Here is a 26565-nt window from a genome sequence, read left to right on the forward strand (position 1 = left end):
CTGCCTATCTCACTCTCTACCTGTCTCTCTCTCTCTGCCTTTCTTACTCTCTACCTGTCTCTCTCACTGCCTGTCTCACTGCTTACCTGTCTCTCTCTGCCTGTCTCACTGTCTCTCTCTCTGCCTGTCTTACTGTCTACCTGCCTTTCTCTCTGCCTGTCTCACTGTCTACCTGTCTCTCTCTCTGCCTGTCTTACTTTCTACCTGTCTCTCTCTCTGCCTGTCTTACTGTCTACCTGCCTTTCTCTCTGCCTGTCTCACTGTCTACCTGTCTCTCTCTCTGCCTGTCTTACTGTCTATCTGTCTCTCTCTCTGCCTGTCTCACTGTCTCTCTCTCTGCCTGTCATACTGTCTACCTGTCTCTCTTTCTGCCTGTCTCACTGTCTGCCCCTCCACCCGGTCATCCCCGCCACAGCTGAAAGCTGAGACACGAGGGAATGGCTTTCCTTTGATGGAGTGGGGTACTTAGAGCGGCGTGTGTGCTGTTTCTCCTCGCCCTGAATCACTGGGCGAACGCAAACACACCAGAGCCACCGCCACTGTCTCCAACGGCGTCCGTTCGCTCCTGTTAATGGACTCCGCTGCCTGATATGACATGCTTCAGTGGTCTCATGGAGTGATTGATGAAACGATCGCGCCGGAAGAAAAAACAATGCTTGCAAAATTATTATCGTTAACGTGGGTGATGTGATTGCTGTTTTTATTGTCACCATGATTCAGCAATAAAGAAAAGATAATTCTTAATAATTATCCTTGTTTTTATTCACCTTGTTCATGTTGCAATTTATCGGAACTATCCAAGCACGAAGCTATGTAGACATAAATGACTGTTAAAAATTCATTCTGATGATGTCTAAACTCAGAAGGAATGCTCTTATTCAAACTCCATCCACTGACACTTTTTCTCAATGGTGTAAAGCCATTTTTACATTCAAATTCAGATTCCCAAGAGCTCTACTAAATATAAAATAACCATGACATGTCATCAGAGATTAGGGAAACTAACTATGATGAATACTTTCCTACAATAACACTTCAGCCGGCGTGTTCTCCAGCGTAATTTGGGTCGGGTCGGAGCGTTTTTTCGGTTTTGGACGGTGTTATGATCCACTATCCTCAAAGCACCTCTGGGTTGCCAGATATGAAGCTAATTGGCCTTCAAAACGCAGCATGCTGCAGCCATGGAAGCAAACAAACAAACTGTGTGAACTGAGATGGGACTAGATTCTCCCCGACGTGAACAGCCTCGAGAACTCCCGATCAGAGCCGGGCTGAATCACGGGTTAATCCTGGAGTTGGGTCTGGAAGATGAAGACGGCTTAGAACCCAGAAGGGTTTAAAGATGGATGCCACAAGGGCTTGTTTGTAATTTGCAAATAATAATAAAAAAAACACAACAAAACATTGATGCATTGCAAAAGTATTCATTAGCTGATCAACCTACAATGGGTTAAGTTGTCAAAATATAATAATCACACTTGTCTCAAAACGTGATGTCGCACTCAACCTGGCAACCCGCGTTAGCTTCCAGTCTGGGGGGGCGGGGGAACAACTCTCTCCAATATTGTGAAGCGCTCTGGATGTTCGGGATCCAGCCAGCCGTCAGACGATAATCCAGGGCTCTGCACGCATAAAACATGGATTTGAGGTTCAGAAATTAAGAAAGCCGTTAGGACTCTGATGGTTTCAGGACATCAACAAAAGCTGGCAATCTGATTGGAGCCGCACAGAGAGGTCACCCGGGGCCAAAGTTGATAGTCATTTGAAAACCCGAACTGTCCCCACTAATGGATCGTCGGTTCCTACTGAAATATTAACAGAATAGTTGTCATCCCCTCCGATGGCCCGGACGATATGAGCTGAATCAGTTAATAACAGTTGATGATTCAGTTGATGACTCAGTTAACGACAGTTACCCTGTGCTGGCTCCGCCCCCTCTCCCCACCAAACATGGTCATGCCACGCCCCCACTCGTAGTCGCGGATTGGGCCTATGCCCTGATTGGCAGCCAATTGACCGCCTGTTTGCGAAGCCCTGCTGGAAGCGGCTAGCATGTCGTTCCCAATGGTTTAATGGCGTGATTGATGAAACAATTGCACCCGTAGTAAAAACAATCCTAGTGGGGGGGGGGGGGACTCCGCCCCTCTCCCCCCCCAAACATGGTCAGGCCACGCCCCCAATCATAACTAATTGATTGGGGCTTCAGCGCTCCACAGGAAGTCATCAACCGCGCTGGCAGTGCCGCCGGCCCTGCAGCTGTCCATGGCTCGAGGCCGGGGTTAAGACGCTGTGGACGACGACCAGGCTAGCAGGCCCCTCTCCAGGCCCCCGTGGTGGAGGCGGGGGGGGGCCCCAGGTGACGGCCGACGTCTCTTCAAAGGCTCCTCCGTGCGCCTCATTAGGAGCTGAGGCTTTGATGTGAGGCGCCGTGTTCTGCCGGCTTCCTGTCTGTTGTTGGGCTTCAATCAACAGCATTGTTGTGGGGCGATGGGAGCGTTTAGACAGAGAGACACAGAGACTTGGTAATGGCTTGCGTTTGATTGGGTTGGTCTTTTGAGTGTGTGTGTGTGTGTGTGTGTGTGTGTGTGTGTGTGTGTGTGTGTGTGTGTGTGTGTGTGTGTGTTTGTGTGTGTGTGTGTGTGTGTGTGTGTGTGTGTGTGTGTGTGTGTGTGTGTGTGTGTGTGTGTGTGTGTGTTAGGGTGTGTGTGTGAGGGTGTGTGTGTGTGTGTGTGTGTGTGTGTGTGTGTGTGTGTGTGTGTGTTAGGGTGTGTGTGTGAGGGTGTGTGTGAGGATGTGTGTGTGTTTGGGTGTGTGTGTGTGTGTGTGTGTGTGTGTGTGTGTGTGTGTGTGTGTGTGTGTGTGTGTGTGTGTGTGTGTGTGTGTGTTCGGTGTGTATGTGTGTGTATGTGTCTGTGTGTGTGTGTACCTGTCTTGTTAACCTGCCGTGTGCATTACATATGCATATATTAGGCAAACACCTGTCATGCCATTTCTAATAAAAAATGAATGATGAGCCTGTATTCTTCACAGGGGCCAGGCGTAGAAAATAATAAATATAGACGTAGCAGCCGCGACAAAGCCCACCGGTTCATACACAAGTGGTCTGAGGGTGGAGATTGGGGAATCGACCCCCAAATCTGAACAATGTAAATTAAAAAAAGCTATAATTATTAAGAATTATTTAGATATATTTGTCATCAGCAATTCATCATTGCTGTTGTATATTACATCGGTGATAGATAAAGTAAAAGGAGTCGTTAAAGTATCATGGGGACAATAAAAACAGCAATCCATCCAATCCAACACCCTTTGCTAATGGTAATATTTTAGCAGGATTGTTTTTTCTACTGGTGCAATTGTTTCATCAACCACACCATTAAACCATTGGGAACGACATGGTAGCCGCTTCTAGCAGGGCTTCACAAACAGGCGGTAAATTGGCTGCCAATCAGGGCATAGGCCCAATCCACTACCACGTGTGGGGGCGTGGCCTGACCCTATATGGTGGCGAGAGGGGCGGGGCCAGCACAGGCCAACTGTCGTTAACTGAATCATCAACTGAATCATCAACTGTTATTAACTGATTCAGCTCATATCGTCCGGGCCATGGGAGGGGATGACAGGTAGGGTATTCTGTTAATTCAATATGGGCCAATGGCCCATCAGTCACGTTCGGCTGTTGGCTTCTGCTATCACCACCGTGGATATGAGGAGCTTTATGAGTATATATTGGTTCCTCGTGTATGTTTCCTCCATGTTGTTTACCGTGTGGGTGGGCTGGGGCTGGCATGGGTGCTGTCGTATTTGCCTCGCGTGGACGGACGTCAGGAAGGAAGATCACAGCACACCAGCCCCCTCTCGCTCTTGATAAATCTGATATTGATGTCGCCCTAATGTATATTAGAAGCTCAAAAGACGCAGCCCGCTGGCGAAAGCGACGGTAAACGAATCAGGGGTCTCCCTCGACGCCGTTGTCTAACCTTGTCAAATAAATACCATGCTCCTTTAATGGTGGACCTCTATGCCAGATCTCTGCCTCTCAAAACACGACTCTTAATAATCGATATCACAGAGTTTTAATTTTGAAACTGTTACGGTATCGATCCTCTAGGACATTTGAGTGGACTTAAAACTTCTAAATCCACACATATGGGTCTCTGGAACGGTCAGTGCTGAGCTGCTAGAGGTTAGCTGCTAGAAGTTAGCTGCTAGCGGTTGGCTGCTAGAGGTTGGCGTGCTAGCGGTTAGCTGCTAGAGGTTAACTGCTAGTGGTTAGCTGCAAGAGGTTAGCTGCTAGAGGTTAGCTGCTAGAGGTTAATGGCTAGCGGTTAGCTGCTAGAGGTTGACATGCTAGAGGTTAGCTGCAAGACGTTAGCTGCTACAGGCTGGCAGCTAGAGGTGGGTGGCTAGAAGGTTAGCTGCTATAGTTTAGCTGCTGAAGGGTTAGCTGCTAGAGATTAGCTGCTAGAGGTTGGCTGCTAAAGGTTAGCTGGTAGAAGTTGGCTGCTAAAGGTTAGGGGTTAGCTGCTAGCTGCTCGCGCTAGCTCAAGTAATTGTTATTTTAATGGCATTCTTGGCGGGACTCAGGCGTTAAGCCCGTGAATCTGAAGTGGCAGCCCCGTAATAAGAAGCTTGTACCTGGGGCCGGTGTCTGATTGAAAAGCAGTTAGTAATGAGATGGAGGGCGAGGGCCAGGTGGTTAAACCCCCCGCTGGATAGTTAACCCCTCGCACACCGGCCGAGCTTACATGCGCGCCAGCCAGCCTTCACTGTTGTGTGTTGTTTTGTGTGTTTGTCTGTGTGTATGTGTGTGTGTGTTGTTTTTTTTGTGTGTCTGCATGTGTGTGTTGGTTTTTTGTGTGTTTGTGTGTGTATGTGTGTGTGTTGGTTTTTTCTGTCTGTTTGCGTGTGTGTTTGTTTTGTTTGTGTGCGTGGGTGTGTGGGTGTCTCTGTGCATGTGTTGTTGAGTGTTTGTGCATTTATCCCTCCCATATGGGATGGGCGTTTGAGCGCACACATGGGCTGCTGTAAAACACACACGTGCCCTGTGTGTTACCGATTTATGATCTTTATATTTAGCACGGGTGGAAAGAGCTGGAGGAACAGTGTTGTTTTCCCCTGCTACTTATTTCCATATCAAACTATTCCTTAGTGTGTGTGTTTGTGTGTGTATGTGTGTGTTTGTGTTTATGTGTGTGTGTGTGTTTGTGTTTTTGTGTGTGTGTGTGTGTGTGTGTGTGTGTCTGTGTGTGTGTGTGTGTGTTTGTGCATTTCTTGTGTGTGCTTGTGTTAGTGTGTGTGTGTGTGCATTTGTTTTGTGCATGTGAGTAGTTATGCAAGTTCTTTGTGCGCATACACATGGGTGTGTGTATGTGTGTGTGTGTGTGTGTTTGCATTTGTTTTGTGCATTTGTTGTGTGTTTGTGTGTGTGTGTACTGAATGTGTAAATTGCGTACTGTGCCTTGTTTATCTCCAGGAGTCGTGCTGCCGTGGAGCTTGTCGGTGGTGAGATGAATCCAGAAACGTCTATTCCCCAGCCTGGAACAATGGACCCCCCCCCCCCCCCCCCCCCCTCCTCACCATGGTTACGGGCAGGTAGCCTCACAGAGAGGTTGAGGCTTCGGTTAATCTCAGCCCTGCTGCCAGCACCAGCATACGCCTCCCTTCTGTGTTTTACAATCATAAACACAAGAAACATACTCTCTCACACACACACACACACACACACACACACACACACACACACACACACACACACACACACACACACACACACACACACACACACACACACACACACACACACACACACACACACACACACACACACACATAAATACTAATTACACAATCGCTCTCTCTCGATCTCTCAAACTCTCTCCAGGTACACACCTGCACTTGCCGAACCCATGCTTGCTTACAGAAATGCACACACACACACACACACACACACACACACACACACATGCACACACACACACGCACGCACGCACGCACGCACGCACGCCCGCACACATACACACACGCACACACGATTACTCTATATCTCTCAAACGCACACTCACTCACTCAATGCGGGAATCGAACCCAGTAACTCTTAGCTTGGACGGAGTGAATCCCCATAGCCACCCCAACACCACTTCTACCCTACTGAGAGGTAGCACTCCTCGGTTTCTCCAGGTGCATCACTCCCCGTCCTACACGGGCCGATCACTCCCCTCCATGCACGTGGGAGAGTGATTCAGTGACAACGTCAACCTGTGAAGAAAACATTAAGTTGATGAATGCAACCGGGATCTCGTCTACGGCTTTACTAAATGACACCGTGTGGTTGATGGTGATGTTCGCGTGTGGCGGTTGTATAATTAGGTCCCCCCCCCCCCCCCCCCCCACACACACACACACACACACACACACACACTCCCAAGCTCTGAAGATTCTGCTCTGACGCTGAAATAAACCCGCAGTTCCTCGAGAGGAGGTTTGTGATAACACAAATACTGTAGACAACGTTTACAACTGTAAACGAGAGACACACTAAGTCATGGACGCTTCTATTCAAACAATCAGACCTCACCAATCAATATTGGACAAGCGATTCAACAATATGTGCTGCACAGCCAAGCTTAGAAAAGAAGTATTCACACCGACATACATTACATATTCACTCAATATACTGTACATATACTAGCCTTAGCCCGGTATGTGAAGGCATATATCCAGCTCTATTGATCAAGCCATTATCTTTAATGTAAACAAGTGGTACACTGAAGATTGTCCACCTCCTGCAGTAACCTCAGCTTACTTATTGCCTGTGTAGCCTTATGGCGTGTTCCTGAATCCTCGAACGCCAGAGTTCCGAGTCGAAAATCGAAGATCTCCCAGCTTTCTTGCGGCATTTCTCGAAGGCACGCCCCCTTTTTGTCTTCATCTTTCGAAAATCTGAGAGTAGACCGAGAGCAGTGATGACGCTCTCAACAAAATGGCTGCAACCGTGAAGAGATTTTTTCTTTTTGTATTTGTACCACGTAGGTCATTTTAATGCTCTTACACACTTGATTACATTGCTAATTTATTCCGGTCACCAATTTATACATTGCATGGTCTTGCTCTGCGTGCAATGCAATGTAAAGTTGTGCTGTTTGTTTTCGGGCTGGTTTGCTAAAGAGGCTAATGTAGCTAACAATAAACAGCGACTAGCCAATTTCACGCCACAATCACAAAGACGAACAGGAACGCTATGAATGCTCCGAGACCGGAAGTGAGGTCAAACATGCAACTTGGAAGGCTGGCGTCCGAGGAATCAGGAACACACCATAAGACCTCCGCCCCCGGCGTCTGTAGAGCCCTCCGCTGGCGGTGATTACGTTGGAAACAGAGTTGCTTATGGCTCCTCTAGACACTCGTTCTGACGGCTGTACCACCATCTGAGGTGGTCCTCTTCACCCACCGCTCAAACACCAACCACACTCAAACACCTCCTCCAACACCCCCACCCCAAACACCTCCTCCACCCCAAACACCTCCTCCAACACCCCCACCCCAAACACCTCCCCCACCACCCCCACCCCAAACACCTCCTCCACCCCAAACACCTCCTCCAACACCCCCACCCCAAACACCTCCTCCACCCCAAACACCTCCTCCAACACCCCCACCCCAAACACCTCCTCCACCCCAAACACCTCCTCCACCACCCCAACCCTAATCACCTCATCCACCAACCCAACAAATGCACCATCTACCACCCCCACCCAAACCACACCATGCACCCAAACCACTCCATCCCTCACGTCACAAGGATGATAACAATAATCATAATTATTGTAGAAATTAAAAGACAGAAATACAAAAGTTCAAACATAACAAAAAACAAAGGTAAGAACCAGATACTGAAGCTATCTTTTTTCCAAAGGTTGGGCTTTTAAAGGTTTCCTAAACATTCAGCAGACTGTACACATTGGAGGACTCTGTACTGAGCGCTGGGTGGAGCGTACCAGAGAGGTGGGGTGTGATGTGTGGTCCTCAGGGCTGGAGAGGCCTAGCCCTGGATCAGTACCCAGGGCCAGGCCTCCAGCAGAGCGTATGCTCTAGTTCCAGACCCCAGGGGAGTCCTTCCGCTCAGCCCCGCTGATGGATGGCGCCTGATGGAGGCTGCTCGGGGGGCCTGGAGCTCCCCCAGCTCAGGGGGAGTCTGGGGGACTGGAATCTCTCAGGCTGGATCCTTCATCAGGCTCGTTCGTCCTACTCCTTCTCTTACTCCACCTCTTCTCCTTCTCCTCTTACACCTACTCCTCCACCTATTCTCCACCTCATCCTCCTCCACCTCTACCTCCTCCTTCACCACCTACTCCTCCCGTTCCTCCACCTCCTCCACCTCCTCCTCCTCTATCCCCTCCCTCCTCTCCTCCACCTCTTCCACCTCCTCCTCCTCTACTCTCTTCCCTCCTCCTCCACCTCCTCCCTCTCCTCCTCCACCTCCCCCCTCTCCTCGTCCCTCGCCCGTGACCTTCACTGCTCACTGCTGCCGTGTCGTCGGGCGATGTCGACGTGACTCGACATGCATCACGTCTTAATGTGTGCGTGGCGTGTGGCGACTGCCAGGCTCCAGGAGAGGGATCACTCATGGTGGTGAGCGAGTGCAGCTGCTGGGCCGCCTGGGGTCACCCGTGACATCATAAAACATGATCATAGAGACGCTACCGTGGAACCCAGAGGGCACGAGTGGTGCCGAGCCGAGGTGTTGATCCCACCGTTCAACGCCTTCAGCGCAATCACCCGCAATGGGGAAAGGGATCTTCTCTTCAAGAGACGTGTGCCTGTGTGTGTGTGTGTGTGTGTGTGTGTGTGTGTGTGTGTGTGTGTGTGTGTGTGTGTGTGTGTGTGTGTGTGTGTGTGTGTGTGTGTGTGTGTGTGTGTGTGTGTGGGTCTGTGTGTGTGTGTATGTGTCTGTGTGTCTGGTTGTGTGTGTTTGTGTGGCACATCCCATGAAGTATGTGTTTAAAGGTTGTGTAAAAAGATGCACATGCATAATAGCATGACGGATCGGATGGGATTTGTGGTTGCGTGTGACTGTACTGTACGTGTGTGTATGAGTGTGTGTGTGTGTGTGTGTGTGTGTGTGTGTCTGTGTGCGTGCACATGCGCGTTTGTGGTGCATGTGTGCCTTCATGTGTGCATGCGGGAGTAACCCCTCTATGTCCCACGCCTGTTTGAGAGGGGGTGAACGCTCCTACTAGGGCGACATATCCTTATACGATGCATCAGACTTCAGTAGTGTCGTTTTGTCCAAACAAACCAATATAATGCCGGGGCAGCATAGTGTTAACCTGGTGGTCCGGGTTCAAAGACCATGAGAGTCCCACGCCTGACCAGGAGGCATCTCTGAGCAAGATGTCTAATCCCTAGCAGGTCATTAATGACGTAACTAAAATAAGTCCTCTGATAATTGCTTGATAACATCGTGTTCAAAATGACTATATAGTAAAAGTACTGTAAAGAGAGGGCGTTGATACAACATCAAGCAACGTGCCTAAAATATATTACACTTCATATTTTACATTTAGTCAAAAATGTGATTAGACGCTTTTCTAAGTACATTTGTAAGAAGAAATAGAAACAATATATCGCTGTCGGTACAGTAAAGATGATCATAAAGCCAAGTGCCAAGCACAAACAATTGTAAGTTGAACCCATTCCCCGTATAGAACCAAGATAGCTAGGAAAGTTGCTACACAATGCCAAGTACTATTTTTAATGCAAGGACGTACAACGTTCAGTAAGTGCGTAACACAACATGCGTTACATAACTCCATGTGAGAACAGCCGAGCTCACTCTAACTTGAGGAAGGTTTCAGTCCGGCAGCCATGCGACCCTGACCCTGACCTTCTCTTGTAAAGACTGTTGTTGCCTGAATATGTAATGATCGTGTTCAGGCAGGGAGCACATCCAATGGACGGCCAATCGATCTCTCCTCCTCTATTGATCGGCTCTACTGTGAGCCGGGGGCAGGATTGGATGTCAGCAAGAGGGAGTGGTTTCCCTCTACTAAGAGTTTACAAAGTTATTGTTTTTTGGTTTATTCTTGTCATCGGACCCTCTATGCTCCGTCGACTGTTATAGAGATAGGGGAGAGCTTGTGTTTTGGGCATATTTGCATTTTTTCTCCCTGCCTTCATGAACCGGAGAGTGGAGAGAAGAGTAAACTGAAGATTAGAATCGAAGGAATGATACGGTGCATATATAGGACCTCAGATGGGAATCGAACCTGCGGTCCCTACATTTACATTTACATTTACATTCAGGGCATTTAGCATACGCTTTTATCCAAAGCAACTTACAATAAGTACATTTGTCGTAAGAAGTGCAACAATATATCGCTGTCGGTACAGTAAGGATGTTCATAGTACCAAGTGCAAGTACAACAATCGCTAGGCTAACCAATTCCCCGTGTTACAGCAATGATAGTAGCTACTGCAGTTGCTACACAGTTAAGTACTACAATACAACACAATACAATACAATGTTGCTACACAGTTAAGTACTATAATACAATACAATACAATACAATGTACAATGGTGGCCATAAGGGGGAGGGTGGCTATGCAGAGTCGAGGAGCCCTACAAGGAATTCTGGCTTTATTGCAGACGATTAAGTGGGTTGATAGACGGAGCCTCGTGGAAAGAGAGAGTTCCTCCCGGTCATGTGTCGAGGTGATATCGAAGAAACGCATCTCGTGATGATGTCATTTGTGAGGTCACTCTCATTTACATTGAGGGGCCGGGGGGTGCCGATGACCTGAACGTGCACATCCCTGAATGACATAACAGACTTATGTCGTGGTAATCGGTGCTCCAGAGAACTGAGGGAAGAACTTGGAGCGTTTCGCTCTCCAGTGGGAAGGCCGGGGAGCAGAGCGGATCAGAGACAATGCGCCACCCACCCTGCGATACAATAACACACACAATGAAGTGTTTACGATGGGATGTGTTTATGATGGGATGCATGCGGTGGACCCCGGTCGCATGGAGGACTCGGTACTCAGTATGCAGAAGCGTCCTTCCATGGGGGAAGAGGGAGACTCTGCGTCAGCTGTGATGTGCTCCGATCCGATCTGGACCGGATCTGGTTCATAACCTGGTCTAGATCTGCAGGCAGGCCGCTGGGGACCTCCGTCATTAAATGGGTCTCGGAATCCTTTCATCTTGCCCTGTTTGTGGGCGAGATGTCTCACTCTCTCTTTCTCTCTCTCTGTGTGGGTCGTGTGTGGTGTCTCCCACTCTGTCTCTCTATCTCTCTCTCTCTTTCTCTCTCTCTCTCTCTCTCTCTCTCTCTCTCTCTCTCTCTCTCTCTCTCTCTCTCTCTCTCTCTCTCTCTCTCTCTCTCTCTCTCTCTCTCTCTCTCTCTCTCTCTCTCTCTCCATCTCCCCCTCCTTTTCTCCCTTCAACTCTCCCTAACTTCTGTTTTTCAAGCACAAAATGAGAGCCTTTGAGACACATCTATATATTTTCAAATCTATGATGGTGATATCTGACTAATCCAGCATCAATAATATGATATGATTAAATATAAAAACGTATGAAACACACAACAGCTCTATAAACAACATGTAGCCCTACAGTGTGAAAAGATTCATAAATCGTATTTATCCCAAAACACACCCTTTGAGTTAGTTCAAAATCCTACCTAAAAAATACAGTTAAGGTGTTTACCTTTCATTGATTTATTTACATATACTAATGATCATTTAGGTAGACTCAAATTACTATTTGGACTGTTGATTAAATTGTTTATAGTCCCTTCAATAATCGCATGTCGACGTGTCTTCTCATTAATCAAGTCAGACATCGGCATTTGCCTTTTCATGATTCTATCCGCACTAATGAGTGAACCATATAGCAGTGCGTGCTGTTCTCATACCTGAAGTGTTTCGAATTAAGTTTCAAGACGTGGCGGAGCCATGAGTCCTCTTGTGAAAGAAGCAGCGAACGTCATCAAACCAAGGCCACCGGAGAGGCGTGCGCAGGTGTAGCGCCGTCAAAACACAGGAGAACGCAACGCAGGATTACTTTCCGTTTGAGTTAGCGTGACCTCCGCAGCCCTCCTCCGTTAAACCACACGAACGCTCTCCCCTTGATGAGTCCCGTATCGAAACATCAATAATAAATGACATTGATTTCACATGTTAATCACAGTGAAATCATCGCATCAGCCCTAAACGAGACGGATCATTCAGACCTTTGTTTGAAGTCCATCCGTCACACCTTCGTGTTCTGCAGTAGTAATGATCTTTCATCGGGTCTGTCGTTCTATCGTGGGGGGCAGGGGGGTTAGTTAAAATGGAGCAAGTTTCTTGCGCAGGGAACTGGGAGGTCAGTTCCCTGCGCGTATTGATGGGTCGACAGGACGCACATGTTTCAGCACCATGGATAGCTCATTTCTCTCTCTCTCTCTCTCTCTCTCTCTCTCTCTCTCTCTCTCTCTCTCTCTCTCTCTCTCTCTCTCTCTCTCTCTCTCTCTCTCTCTCTCTCTCTCTCTCTCTCTCTCTCTCTCTCTCACACACCACTTCGGTTATGTTGTTTGTTTATTTGTTTTTATTAATCACGAAATAATGAGCAGCATCCACAACCACACCAGTTGTGTTGTTATGAATGAGCGATCGAGCCGTTACTCACGCGCGAGGGAAAGAGGCGTGGACGAGTCGGATCGAGCCGCGAGTGTAGAGGGTGCGATCACACACACACTCACGCACACACACACGCACAGAAACACACACACACACACACACACACACACACACACACACACACACACACACACACACACACACACACACACACACACACACACACACACACACACACACACACACACACACACACACACACACAGTCTCAGGGTTTCATTCCATGCGCTGTTTTCTCACGTTGGTCCGAACAGAAGACGAGAGCAGTTAGCGTTGTTCTAAGCGCCGACTTCCGATTGGACGTCTTCCGTCAGTCCCCCGCGCGCCGTGGGCGGGTACAGAAGCTGTGTTCGCAAAACAGAAACGTGCGTTCCGCGGATGGGCATCACTTCTCCTCGCGGTTTGGGGGGAATACACGCCGATCGAGGGGACGTGTCCCGCGATGACATATGAGCGCTCCGGAGCCGGGGTTTTGAGAGAGGGACGCGCCACACTTTCTCCACCCGGATACCACCTGTATGGATGAGGACTTTCTCGCGCCTTTCGCGTCGTCCCCGCCGACCGCCGACCGGGGAGAGACCCCGGCAGAGTTCCTCCGCGGGGGAGACGCTGGGGTGGGGGAACGCAGCATGACGGTGGTGGACAACCTGCTGGAGGAGACGGCCGCGCTCGCCGCTCACCTGCCGCGCGCGGAACGACGCGGCAGCGGCAGAGGCGACGGCTGCTGCCAGCGCGTGGTCGTCAACATCTCGGGCTTGCGCTTCGAGACGCAGCTGAAAACTTTCAACCAGTTCCCGAGCACGCTGCTTGGGGACCCGCGCAAACGGACGCGTTACTTCGACCCGCTGCGTAATGAGTACTTCTTCGACCGCAACCGGCCGAGCTTCGACGCCATCCTTTACTACTACCAGTCGGGGGGTCGCATCCGGAGACCCGTAAACGTGCCCATCGACATCTTCTCCGAGGAGATCCGCTTCTACCAGCTGGGCGAGGAGGCCATGGAGAAGTTCCGCGAGGACGAGGGCTTCATCAAGGAGGAAGAGCGGATTTTACCCAACAACGAGTTCCAGAAGCAGGTGTGGCTCCTGTTCGAGTACCCGGAGAGCTCGGGTCCCGCCCGGGGCATCGCCATCGTCTCGGTGCTCGTCATCCTCATCTCCATCGTCATCTTCTGCCTGGAGACGCTGCCCGAGTTCCGGGACGACAAGGAGGCCCGGGGGGCCACGACCCTGGTCAACGGCACGGCGTCCTCCGACGGCGGGCCCAACCCCTTCACCGACCCCTTCTTCATCATCGAGACCCTGTGCATCATCTGGTTCTCCTTCGAGCTGCTGGTGCGCTTCTTCGCGTGCCCCAGCAAGACGGTGTTCTCCAAGAACCTGATGAACGTGATCGACATCGTGGCCATCATCCCGTACTTCATCACCCTGGGCACCGAGCTGGCCGAGACCAGCCAGAGCAGCGGCGGCCAGCAGGCCATGTCTCTGGCCATCCTCAGGGTCATCCGCCTGGTGCGGGTCTTCAGGATCTTCAAGCTGTCTCGCCACTCCAAGGGGCTCCAGATCCTCGGCCAGACGCTGAAGGCCAGCATGCGGGAGCTGGGCCTGCTCATCTTCTTCCTCTTCATCGGCGTCATCCTCTTCTCCAGTGCCGTGTACTTCGCCGAGGCCGACGACCCCTCCTCCAGCTTCACCAGCATCCCCGACGCCTTCTGGTGGGCTGTGGTCACCATGACGACGGTGGGCTACGGCGACATGCACCCGGTGACCATCGGCGGCAAGATCGTGGGCTCGCTGTGCGCCATCGCCGGCGTGCTGACCATCGCGCTGCCCGTGCCCGTCATCGTGTCCAACTTCAACTACTTCTACCACCGCGAGACCGACGGCGAGGAGCACGCCCAGTACTTGCACGTCAGCAGCTGCGAGCATGTGGGGGCCGGGCCCGCGGACACGCTGGACGCGCTGGACGTGCTGGACGAGCGGACGTGCAGCAGCCCGTCGTCGCTCAGCAAATCGGAGTACGCGGTGATGGACGAGGCCTTTGGGCGGCCCGACTACGACGACACCGAGACCCACCAGAACTGCGTGAACATCAAGAAGATCTTCACCGACGTGTGAGGCAAGAGAGACCCTACGTGGTGAGGGGGGGTGGGGGGGAGGAGGGAGATATCAGACTACTAGACTGATGGACCTGGAGAGACCTTCACGGCAGGGGGTGGTGGGAGATATCAGATCGCTAACCGGGACTTTGGAGAGTTCTTTGCTGTGGGGGGGGAGGGGGGGGACGGGACATTAGACTACTAAACTGGTCATTCATGAGGGAGCTGGGAGAGACTTCCATGGTGGGGGGGGGGGAGATATCAGCCCGCGGCACGGGTCAAGGAACTTGGAGAGACCTTCGCGTGGGGTGGTGGTCGGAGATATCAGACCAGTACAAAGGTCCATGAGGGACCTGGTTTGGAAATAAGCTATACGTTCTTGTCCATATCTGTCGATGGGATGTCTTGTCACGTGATGCCTATAGCGTGTGGTGATCGTCGTTGCGTGTTCGAGTCCAGCAGTGTTGATGTAGCCTACACGTATTGTCTCCTGTGCTTGTGGGTTCAGATGTCAGTATAATAACCATGTGATAACCATATGAAGGTTCTATATTTAATATCATAATCTGTTATGGTCTGTGGTGTTTCCGACTCTAAATGTCTGTTTTGGATCTTTATTCAGGTGGTTGTCGTTGTGGATTTTTAATAACAAGTCAAGCAATTCCAGAGGTTGTTTTTTGTATCCTCAAATCGCCTATAGCCTCTACCAAATACACATCGCTAGGATTCGGTCCATCGGTCCACAGCCAGGGACCAGGGAATGACCAGGGGCATGAAGGCCATCCATTTATTTTTATAATACAAAACACACATATATAATACATATATATATCTCTTCTATACCGTTTCTATGTGCCGTGTTTCCAGTGTGTTTGCCTATAAACCTTTTAACAGTACTGCGATCTGTCTCTGTTTGGACCCTCTCTCCTCATTCCTCATCTCGTCTCCTCATCCTTCAAGAACTACAACATGGGCCTGAGAATGTAGAGCAACATCTGGATACTTAATGACTAGGTTTCTATCTTTCTTTCCTTCTTTCTTTCTTTCTTTTCAAATCTTTCTTTCTTTTCGAATCTTTCGAATCTTTCTTTGGAATTCATGCATTTCGCACACTTAAATGTTAAGACACCTGTGTTTGCTGTTTGCACCTCTAGAATACAAATAGTAATAATAATAACAATGACGATGAGGATGATGATCACCATCATCATCATCATCATCATCATCACCCTAATCTTCACAATGATAATATAATCGTGTTCCCTGATGTTGTGGTGGGTCACATGACGTCAGGTAATGGCTGCCTGGATGTTTTGTTATCGTGTTAAGGTAATGGCTTTAGAAAGTGGTTACGTGAAGAGAGGAAAAGTCTATCATTGCATAATAACCTAAAGCATCTACTGCTGTCATCACAGGCTATTTATAACCATTGAAATAACACATTTCTGAATATGAATAAGGAATAGCCATATTCTCTGGGCTGACAGTTGAGAATGAGGGCACGGTAAATTTGTCAATGGAAGCGCAAAGAAAGGAGCCCCGCCTTTTGATCCGGTATCCATGACAACGGCGGTTTCCCGGGAAACCCCTCTCTGATGTGGCAGCAGCAGCTTGGTTTGGCAGCATCTTAATCGGTGTTTACCGGGACTTTCGGCCAGCGCTTGGCAATGATGACATTACAGGAGCGCCGCGGCAGACACAGACAGCACACGGACGTTGGAGTTTGAAGTTCTTTCTTAAAGATGTTTTAGATGCAAATCACGCGTTACATCTGCCGTGTTGTTGGCATGCCAACTGTGGCTGACGTCAAGTCTTTTGACTGCAGCCACCCAAGGTTATAAAACCCTTCACCAAAGTAGAGGAAAGTAAAAATAAGACGCTTGCAAACATTTATATTAGAGAAGAAGATGATGATGATGATGATGATGATGATGATGATGATGATGATGATGATGATGATGATGATGATGATGATGATGATGATGATGATGATGATGATCATGATCATGATCATGATCATCATCATCACCATCGTCATCGTCATCATCATTATCCTGTTAAGCCTAATTAAAGAACATGCATAGGCCTACTCATTTAGTTAAAATAAAGCACAATGCTAATTAAAAGTTGAAATAGTTGGCACACTACAGATGACTCACACCGGTCATATCTGTATGAATCTCCTATTAATATTGTACAAACGATCTAATATGATTTATGCGACGCGAGATGATTGATTTGAGGTTGAGTTTGTGCATCTTGGTGGCTGTGGTGTTGGAGCGCAGCTCTCTGCTGCCACCAAGTGGAGCTCTTTAGTCATTACAAGAGACTGCAGAACGAGTTGACATGTGTTGGGTCTTGTGACGCTGAATAACAAGGCAAAAGCTGACTGAAACGGGCAATATAGTTCCTATTTAACAAACGTTGAATCAAAAAATGTTAAATAGGAACCTATTTAACAAATGTTACTTAGGAATATGAAAAAATCTACAATCAACAAAATGTAAATTAATTTGTGTATGTAAAATGATCACATACCCAATAATAATAATACTATTTTTTTCTCGTACTTAACTATTCGTGTAAGTCGTCTTGCAATGCAACAGTGTCAGTACTAACGACTGGTATATGAGGTTCTAGATATTTCCAGGCAATAACCCATTTAATGGACGACCAGATACCACTAACCTACCACTAGGCCTGCTACGACTATTAATGATACTGATGACGACGATGATGACGTGGATAATGAGGATGATGACGACGATAATGATGATTGACGATGGAGATGATGATGATGAGGATGATGACGACGGTTGCAGTGATAATGATGACGAAGAAGAATTCTAATTTCTCTCTTGTACAATTATAAATAAATGATGACGCCGCAATTATTTGGATAGGGCCCATTTCATACAATTAACAATAGAATAGCAGGAAATCACAAGAGGAATGTGATATAAAAACGGTGTCAGCAGTGAACCCCGTTAGGGACAGCAGGAGACCGGAGGGTTAGTGGCCAGGGTTTAGAAATTAGCGACGGTCTAGTTTCTAAACCCTGTATGGATGACCTTGTATGGATGACCTTTCTTCATCCTTTTGGGAAATGTGTGCGTCACATTAAAAGAGGATCTCAGCTTTAAAAAGAGATGACAACAAATGTTACATAGGTATATTAAAAACATCTACAATAAACAAAAATTACAACCTTATTTACTGCATTTCTGGAAGAGCAAAGGTCATACCAAAATGACACCTACAACCACAAACCAAGCTACACGCAAACTCATTAACTATAACTAAATAGATACAGAGGGACTGGTTGGCAAAAACACGTTTGTTAATAGCCCTTAATCACCAGTCTCAAAGGGCTTAACAGTTCAAATATTTATGACACCCCTCTTGACCCAAGCTTGGGGGGGGCTTGGGTCTTTCTTCCTTAAATCAGCAAGGAAGAAAACTTGAGAAGAAACGCATAGTAGGGGATCCCTTCTTCCAGGGATGGTCAGGAGTGCAATGGGGGCCATAATTGACATACAGGTAAATACATGCAAAACATATTAAATTGATGGTGGGGTGCTGGCCGGTTAACCATGAGGAGAGTCCAGACAGAATAGTGAATTAGAAGGGAAAAGTACATATTGGAAATGTATACTGCTTTTAACTTAGTAACTGCATTAACAAAAGCACAAACATACACACAGTAGTCTTCACATCGCATCTTTATAGTTTTCCCACCCCTAAGTTCCAAACGCAAGACTAGAGGTGCGTTTTAAAGGTCCTGGGACATGCCACCAGGTGTGGTGTGATTAGCCGTCACAAGCCGTTTTGGAAATCTACCCCTTATGACGTCATAGGTGGGCGTGTCCACCTAGATGTGTGCTGGATAGATCAGTCTACCAGCCTACCCAATGGACTGTAGCAAACGTTGCTCATCTATCCGTCACACATCTAGGTGGACACGCCCACCTGTGATGTCATAAGGGGCAGGTTTCCAAAACTGCTTGTAACTGCTAATCACACCACACCTGGTGGCATGTCATGGGACCATTATGCTTTGCTTTGAATAGTTCCACAGAGTCAGCTTCCCTGGTCACCTGTGGCAGCCTATTCCATAGGAAGGGGGCTCGATAGGCAAGCGCTCTCTGTCCAGCCGATTTCATTTGAACCTTCGGTAGCGAAAGAAGGCCAGCTCCCGAAGACCAGAGGCACAGAGAAGGACAATAAGGAATGGTGAGGTCCTTCAGGTAGGATAATCCATGCAAGGCTTTATAAATTAGCAGTAGCACCTTAAAATCCAATCTGGAAGTTATTGGTAGCCACAATGCAAAGAGGCGGGAATAGGAGTGATGTGATCAAACCTTCTCGTTCTAGTCAGTAGTCTACCTTCAGCATTCTGTACTAGCTGTAGACTTCTAGTGGTAGAGTTAGGTAGACCCGAGAACAATGAATCAGAATAATCCAGTCTTGATGATATGAATGCTTGAATCTGTGTCTCTGCATCTGCTGGCGATAACATTGGTCTGATTTTTGCAATGTTTCTCTGATGGAAAAATGCGATTCTAGTTATACTTCTAACATGTTAGAAGTATAAATAGAAGGTCAAAGCACAGCTGTTAAAATACTATATTGTTTTTTGTGTGTGTTTTTGCATGTGCGTGCATGCGCATGTGTGTGTGTGTGTGTGTGTGTGTGTGTGTGTGTGTGTGTGTGTGTGTGTGTGTGTGTGTGTAATGTTAATGCATTCAACTCCTGTTTATACAGATATATATCGCCGATTATAAATATTGAACAAATGATGATAAAAAATAACAAATATTTTTTTATATAGGCCGATAAAATAATACATACAAAAATATTAATTAGGAAACAATGACGAGGTCCGGACCTCATAGCTGCTTACGGCCATGTGCACGTGGACCGCGTTCAATCTCCCCCCACCAGGTACGTGCAGCCCCGCCCCCCCTCCCAGCCCCGCCTCCTGCTCCAGGTGCACCTCCCTCAGACGGGAAGTGCTGAGTGCCTGCGTTTCCTCCCCGTTTGCGGACGGAAATAGCACAGCCGCGTTTATTTTTAACCTGCGGCGGGTGAAAGCGTGTCTCGGAGTGTTCTATGTGCCATCCATCACGTCCCCCCCCCCCCCCCCCCCCCCCCCCCCCCCCCCCCCCCCCCCCCGCGTGCGCGGTAGGGGGGCCCTTGAGCAACGCACCTGTGCTCGACGACGTGGTCCGAGGCTGCAAAAAAAACAACGTTGTTCGACGTTTGCTCTTTCGTCTGGATTACGCAATTAGACGATTCTTTTGCGTTCCTTGATAATATAGGACAAGGACAGTATGGATGACCTTTCTTCATCCCTTTGGGAAATGTGTGCGTCACACTAAAAAAGGATATCAGCATTAAAAAGAGATGACAACAAATGTTACATAGGTATATTAAAAACATCTACAATAAAAAAAAATGACAAAAAAAGTATCACATACCCAATATTAATACTAACCATAATGTGTCCATGTATATATATTTATTTTCTTTCTCGCTCTTAAACTATTAGTGGCAGTCCGAGGATAAAAAATAAATTGCATCTCTGATCTATATCGCATAACACAAAATTGAATGTCAGCACTTTGCCAGGACATTTACTGAGTGAATTTATCGAGGTAATGCACATCTTTCATTGACCTTCTTCGTCTTAATAACGTCTTCATCTGGCGGAATTACAGGTAAGTACGGCCGGCATGCAGTCATCATCGCATCAAGGTTATGTGCTGCCTGTGAAGGCAGCAGCTTTCTCCCTCCGAATCGATAAAAATAGAGCATTACCAGACAACAAGGGGCGTAGCATCACTCAACACGGGGATGAGTGCTCTGAGACGAGATGTACCTAGAAGCGCCCGTAGTGGGGGTGGTAAGAGTGGCGAGGGGGTGTGACCCCTGACTGAAAGGTTCAGGGTTCGAACCCCGGTATCTGCAGTTCTGCCTGGCTGTGTGTGTGTGTGTGTGTGTGTGTGTGTGTGTGTGTGTGTGTGTGTGTGTGTGTGTGTGTGTGTGTGTGTGTGTGTGTGTGTGTGTGTGTGTGTGTGTGTGTGTGTGTGTGTGTGTGTCAGTCACAGCTTTTTTATCTTTTATGACCTGTATCTGAACAACTGGAACAACCTGGAAGTGGCTTTGGATAAAAACATCTGCTTAGAGAAGGAATACCGGTGTGCTGGTTAAATGGTGAACAGACTGCATTTAAACAGCGCTCTTCTAACCAGTGGCCACCCAAAGCACTTTTCAATAGCTCGTCAGGAGCAATTAGGGTTCGGGTGTCTTGCTCTGGGAAACCACTCAGCTGGGAGGAGCCGGGGATTAAACTAGCAACCATCCGGTTGCCAACCCGCTCTACCTGCTGGGCCACCTGCCGCCCAGGTTCAGTCCAATACCCCAGCTTTGGAGAGAGATAATACATGGTATTTGTATAGCGCTTTTCTCGCAATCAGACTTTGGTTCAGTCTGGAGTTTCAGCTTCAGAACCCATCTTCATGTCAGTGGAATTTATGTATGACTGTATTGACAGAATGTGTGTGTGTGTCTCCGGCAGTGAACGGTATCTAGCACGCGGCTTTGGTTTAATTCAAGTGACTGTTCTTTATTCTCTCTACCACTCCCTACCTCTCTCTCTCTCTTTCTCTTTCTCTTTCTCTCTCTCTCTCTCTCTCTCTCTCTCTCTCTCTCTCTCTCTCTCTCTCTCTCTCTCTCTCTCTCTCTCTCTCTCTCTCTCTCTCTCTCTCTCTCTCTCTCTCTCTCTCTCTCTCTCTCAGATGTAACATTATACACCCATCTATAGGTGATGGATGCTACCACACAGAGAGACTGGATAGCAGAGTACACAACCACACACACACACACACACACACACACACACACACACACACACACACACACACACACACACACACACACACACACACACACACACACACACACACACACACACACACACTCTCCCTAGCTCTCTCTCTCACTCTTTGTATCTCTTAATCCATCTCTCACTCAGTCTTTATCTTTCAAGCTGTCTCTCTTCTGTTCGTGAATGAAAAACATTCTTCAACTTTTCTGACATTAAAACCCTTTATTATGTTTGAGAGGTTACAAAATAGACGCAGATACAAAATAAGGATATCATTAAAAAAATACAAACCAAACCCTAACCTTAAAAGTAACCTGATCCTAAAACCAAACCCTAACCTGACCCTAAACCCAAACCCTTACCTGTTCCTAACCCAAACCCTAACCTAACCCTAAACCCGAACCTAACCCTTAAACCAAGCTATTCCTTTTTGTTAAACGTTTGAACGAACGTTTGAAGTCTGAAGTAGTTGAAGTGTCAGAGAATCGGCGGATGGCTCCGCCGTCCTCCCATTGACTTCCATTGTAAAAAATAGTATTTTAAAAGTAGAATATCTTAAAAAATACAGAATATTTTTAAATCTGAAAAGAAGCGTGCGATTCCAAGCTAATCTTACCGTTTTAAAATGGGAATGGAGTCTCTAGGGGAAAAATTTAGGAAGGAGGTAGGTCCCAAAGTTTGTAGAGAATAATAAAGAACGAAGAAAGAAAGAAAGAAAGAAGAAAACTTAGGAAGAACAAAAGGTGAGGACACGCAGCACTCACCTAATAAAAAATATAAATCCATATTTATATTTCATGGCCAGTTACCCCCCATGGGGTCGCGACCCCCGTGCTGAGCATACCCCAGATAGCAGATTTACAGCCTGATTGATATATACCCGTCTGGGTGACGATCGTAGGGAGAGACAGCAGCAAACACACACACACACACACACACACACACACACACACACACACACACACACACACACACACACACACACACACACACACACACACACAGACACAGACAGACACACACACGCTCACACACGCACGCACCCAAAGGCACACACACACACACACACGCACACGCATGCACCCACCCACCCACACACGCACGCACACAACCACCCACACACACACACACACAAACACACACACACACACACACACACACACACACACACACACACACACACACACACACACACACACACACACACACACACACAAACAGGCACTAAGGCACTGTTCAGGTAAGGCTCTGGATCTCTCCTTGTTTCTCCCAGCCCTCAAGCTGCCAGGTCAGCATGCAGCTCAGGAGGTGGGGGGGGGGGGGGGAGGAGATCACGGCCCCTCCGCCCCGCCCAACCTTCTCTCGTCATGGCAACAACCCCCCACCACCTTGGAGTAGGGGGATGCCCAAGAGCAGCATGCTACCTTTAATTCCCCCCCCCCCCACACACCCCTCACCCCCCTCCCTCACCCCATCTCCCCTGGGAGGAGTCTACCAGAAGACGCCAGGCTGCATCCATAAAACCATGACCCAGAACCCCCCCCCTTCAACGCAGACACGAGGCCAATAACACTCAGCAGCACCATCAGCCTGTGGGGTGTGAACGCTGAGAGGAGAGAGTATACTGCAGAAGGGCAGGTGAAGGACGAGCTAGCAGGTTGTCTTTATGGGCTGATAAATCTCCCCCCCCCCCCCGCCCTCTCCGGGACCATCTCCTCTCTGATAGGACGGGACTGCGATCGGTCACGCAGGACAAAACTGCAGAAAGTGCCTTGTCACCAGGCACCGACGCCGCCACCTGTAATACCGGCGGCGCTCCACAGGGCCCTTGGGGGGCGGGGGGGGGGGGGGGGGGGGGGGGGGGGGGGGTACAGGGGGGATGTCACCTCCGAGCCTCCGCCCACCCACGCCCGCTCGCTCCACCTGTCTTCGGAGACGGTCGCCGTAGCAACGCATCGGAGGATGAGCGAAAAAGTCATTGAGTTTTTTTTTCTTTTTCTATTTATACATTTATACTGACATTCTGTCCCTCGTCTGGTGGGAAAGATAAACTAAGAAGAAGGAACTAGTTCTCACTCTCTTGAGTCGCAGCTGCTCAGTGCGTTTCGCCGACTCATTTTTGTGCAGCGGCTAATGTGAAAACGTAAGGGCGTACGACGTGATGTAAATGACATTGCGTCGGGCTGCTGAGTAAGGTATGGAATACAGTCCGTACAGCGAGCGATGCACATATAATGACCGTGGAGAGAGTGCAGGGGTGAAATGACTCATCGCTGCATTAGCAGCACAGAGGTCGGTTTACAGGGAGGAGGACGCAACCTTTGGCCCCCCGCCCATGCCTCCAGATGGCCAGTCAGGAACGCCAGACGGGCCCTTCATGGTGCTGGGGATGGTGGTGGTGGGGAAGGTGTGGGGGAGATGTTTTGTGATAGATGGTAGATCTGTCCAGCTAGGCTCTGGCAAGCCTATCTGTCCAGCTAGGCTCTGATTGTAGTCTTTCTGTCCAGTTAGGCTCTGATTGTAGTCTGTCGGTCTAGGCTCTTAGTCTTTCTGTCCAGCTAGGCTCTGATTGTAGTCTGTCGATCAAGGCTCTGATTGTAGTCTTTCGGTCCAGCTCTGATTGTAGTCTGTCTTTCCAGCTAGGCTCTGATTGTAGTCTTTATGTCAAGCTAGGCTCTAAGTCTTTCTGTCCAGCTATGCTCTGATTGTAGTCTTTCTGTCCAGCTAGGCTCGGATTGAAGTCTTTCTGCCCAGCTAGGCTCTGATTGTAGTCTGTCGATCTAGGCTCTGATTGTATTCCTTTCGGTAGTCTTTGTTAGCTCCAAGCTACCCAAAAGCAGCTTTCTACGCTCAAAAAAATGTAAGTGTGTCAGGAGCAGTAAAAGACTTTGTTTGTTTGCACACCTGCATACAATTACCTACCTGCTTATAAGGCTTTTCGTCACTACCACTGTTCAACACCAGATGGAGGGATACCTAATGCATTTAAATGAGTCTAACTGAATAAATTCCACCGCGGTGGTGCACCCGGTAGAGTGCGTGCCATTAAGGCCAAGTCCTTACCGCATTGACCGGGGTTCGAGTTACAAAATCGGCATATTGTCACCTTAAAAACGTAGCATGACTTAGAGGGCTCCTGTCCACCGAAGACTTACAAAAACTTGTACATGCCTTTATCACTAGTAAGCTTGATTACTGCAATGGTCTCTTTACAGGTCTCCCAAAAAAATCTCTAAGGCAACTACAGCTTGTTCAGAACACTTCTGCTAGAGTTCTAACAAACCCAAAAATGTCAACATATTACACCAAATCTTAAATCGTTACATTTGGCTCCCCGTGTGTCAGAGAATTTAATTTAACATCATGTTGCCAACCTATAAATCTCTACATGGATTGGGGACAAAATATGTATCTGATATGCCTCCACTACATGAGCCTTCTACTAGACCACTAAGATCGTCTGAGACCAATCTGTTAATTATCCCCAGAGTAATCACAATACATGGGAAAGCAGGATTTAGTTACTATTCAAGTAATAGCTGGAATAAACTCCCTGAGGATTTAAGACTTGCCCCAACTCTGACCACTTTTAAAACCAGACTGAAGGCTTTCATGTTTACTTTAGCTTTCTGCCAAATCTTAAGTACATTGCATTTTCTAAAAGGCTTTTTTAACTTTGCCTTTGATTTCTATTTTTACCAGAGAGATATGTGATCTGATACCAGAGAGACTGTTGATCTGATACGAGAGAGATACATGATCTGACACCAGAGAGACAGTTTTTTAAAGGATAAGGGTTTGAGACCCGAGTTCTGTCTGGTTTAGAGGCATATAATCCGGGTTGGAGTCCCAGAATCTGTGTTGGAGTCCCGAAGTGGCTATCAAAGAGATACACAATCTGATACCAGAGAGACTGTTGATCTGATACATGAACTTTGCCTTTATTTTCTATTTTTACCTGAGAGATCTGTATGATGAAGTAAAGGATAAGGGTTAGAGACCCAAGTTCTGTCTGGTTTAGAGTCCTAGACTCCGGGCCTAGTCCCAGAATCTGGGTTGGAGTCCGAGAGAGAGGACCAAGTTCCTTTAGGTCGGGTTGGAGTCTCAGCGTGGTATTTTATGAGAGAGAGTGGTGGATGTATCAGAGAGATACCTGATCTGATAACATAGAGACTTTTGATCTGATACATGATCCGATATCTGATACCAGAGAGACTGTTGATCTGATACGAGATAGATACACGATCTGATCTTAATAGATGGTAGAGCTGATGGAGGCAGTGGTTGTAGTAATGTTGTTGTTGGTGGAGATTGTGATGGAGATGGGTTGGAGGTGGAGGTGGTGGTTGTGAGTTGCGGTGGTCGTGGAGGAGATTGGTAGCGGTGGAAAAAGTGATGGAGTTGGTAGTGACGGAGCTGGTGATGGCGGTAAAAGTGATTGAGGTGGTGGTGGTGGAGCTGGTGATGGGATAAAAGTGATTGAGGTGGTGGTGGTGGAGCTGGTGATGGGGGTAAAAGTGATTGAGGTGGTGGTGGTGGAGCTGGTGATGGGATAAAAGTGATTGAGGTGGTGGTGGTGGAGATGGTGATGGGATAAAAGTGATTGAGGTGGTGGTGGTGGAGCTGGTGATGGGGGTAAAAGTGATTAAGGTGGTAGTGGTGGAGAGGATGGTTGCCAACCACCACCCTGGTCATGAGATGACAAAGTGCCTTCAAGCCATGATGTCCTCCCCTAGCCCCTCCCCTCAGTGTCATCCGCCCTGCCGCTTCTGGGGGTGTGGGGGGTAATCAATACCTCTTAGGGCCAAATGAATAGCATCTCGTCCACCTCCACCTCCGCATGATGAAACCACACCGCGACCGGGCGTGTCCCATTTAATTAAAGGCAACG

General features: G+C 48.2%; 1 protein-coding gene across 1 annotated transcript; it reads left to right on the forward strand.

The window, feature by feature from the left end:
* Positions 1 to 12886: 12886 nt before the first annotated feature.
* On the forward strand, positions 12887 to 14812 carry LOC115556881 (potassium voltage-gated channel subfamily A member 1-like). The gene has a single exon (XM_030374282.1). It carries the CDS (start codon positions 13206 to 13208, stop codon positions 14802 to 14804), a length of 1599 nt encoding a protein of 532 aa, XP_030230142.1. The 5' UTR covers positions 12887 to 13205; the 3' UTR covers positions 14805 to 14812.
* Positions 14813 to 26565: the final 11753 nt, after the last annotated feature.

Source organism: Gadus morhua, chromosome 13 (assembly GCF_902167405.1).
Source record: "Gadus morhua chromosome 13, gadMor3.0, whole genome shotgun sequence".
Taxonomy (NCBI): domain Eukaryota; kingdom Metazoa; phylum Chordata; class Actinopteri; order Gadiformes; family Gadidae; genus Gadus; species Gadus morhua.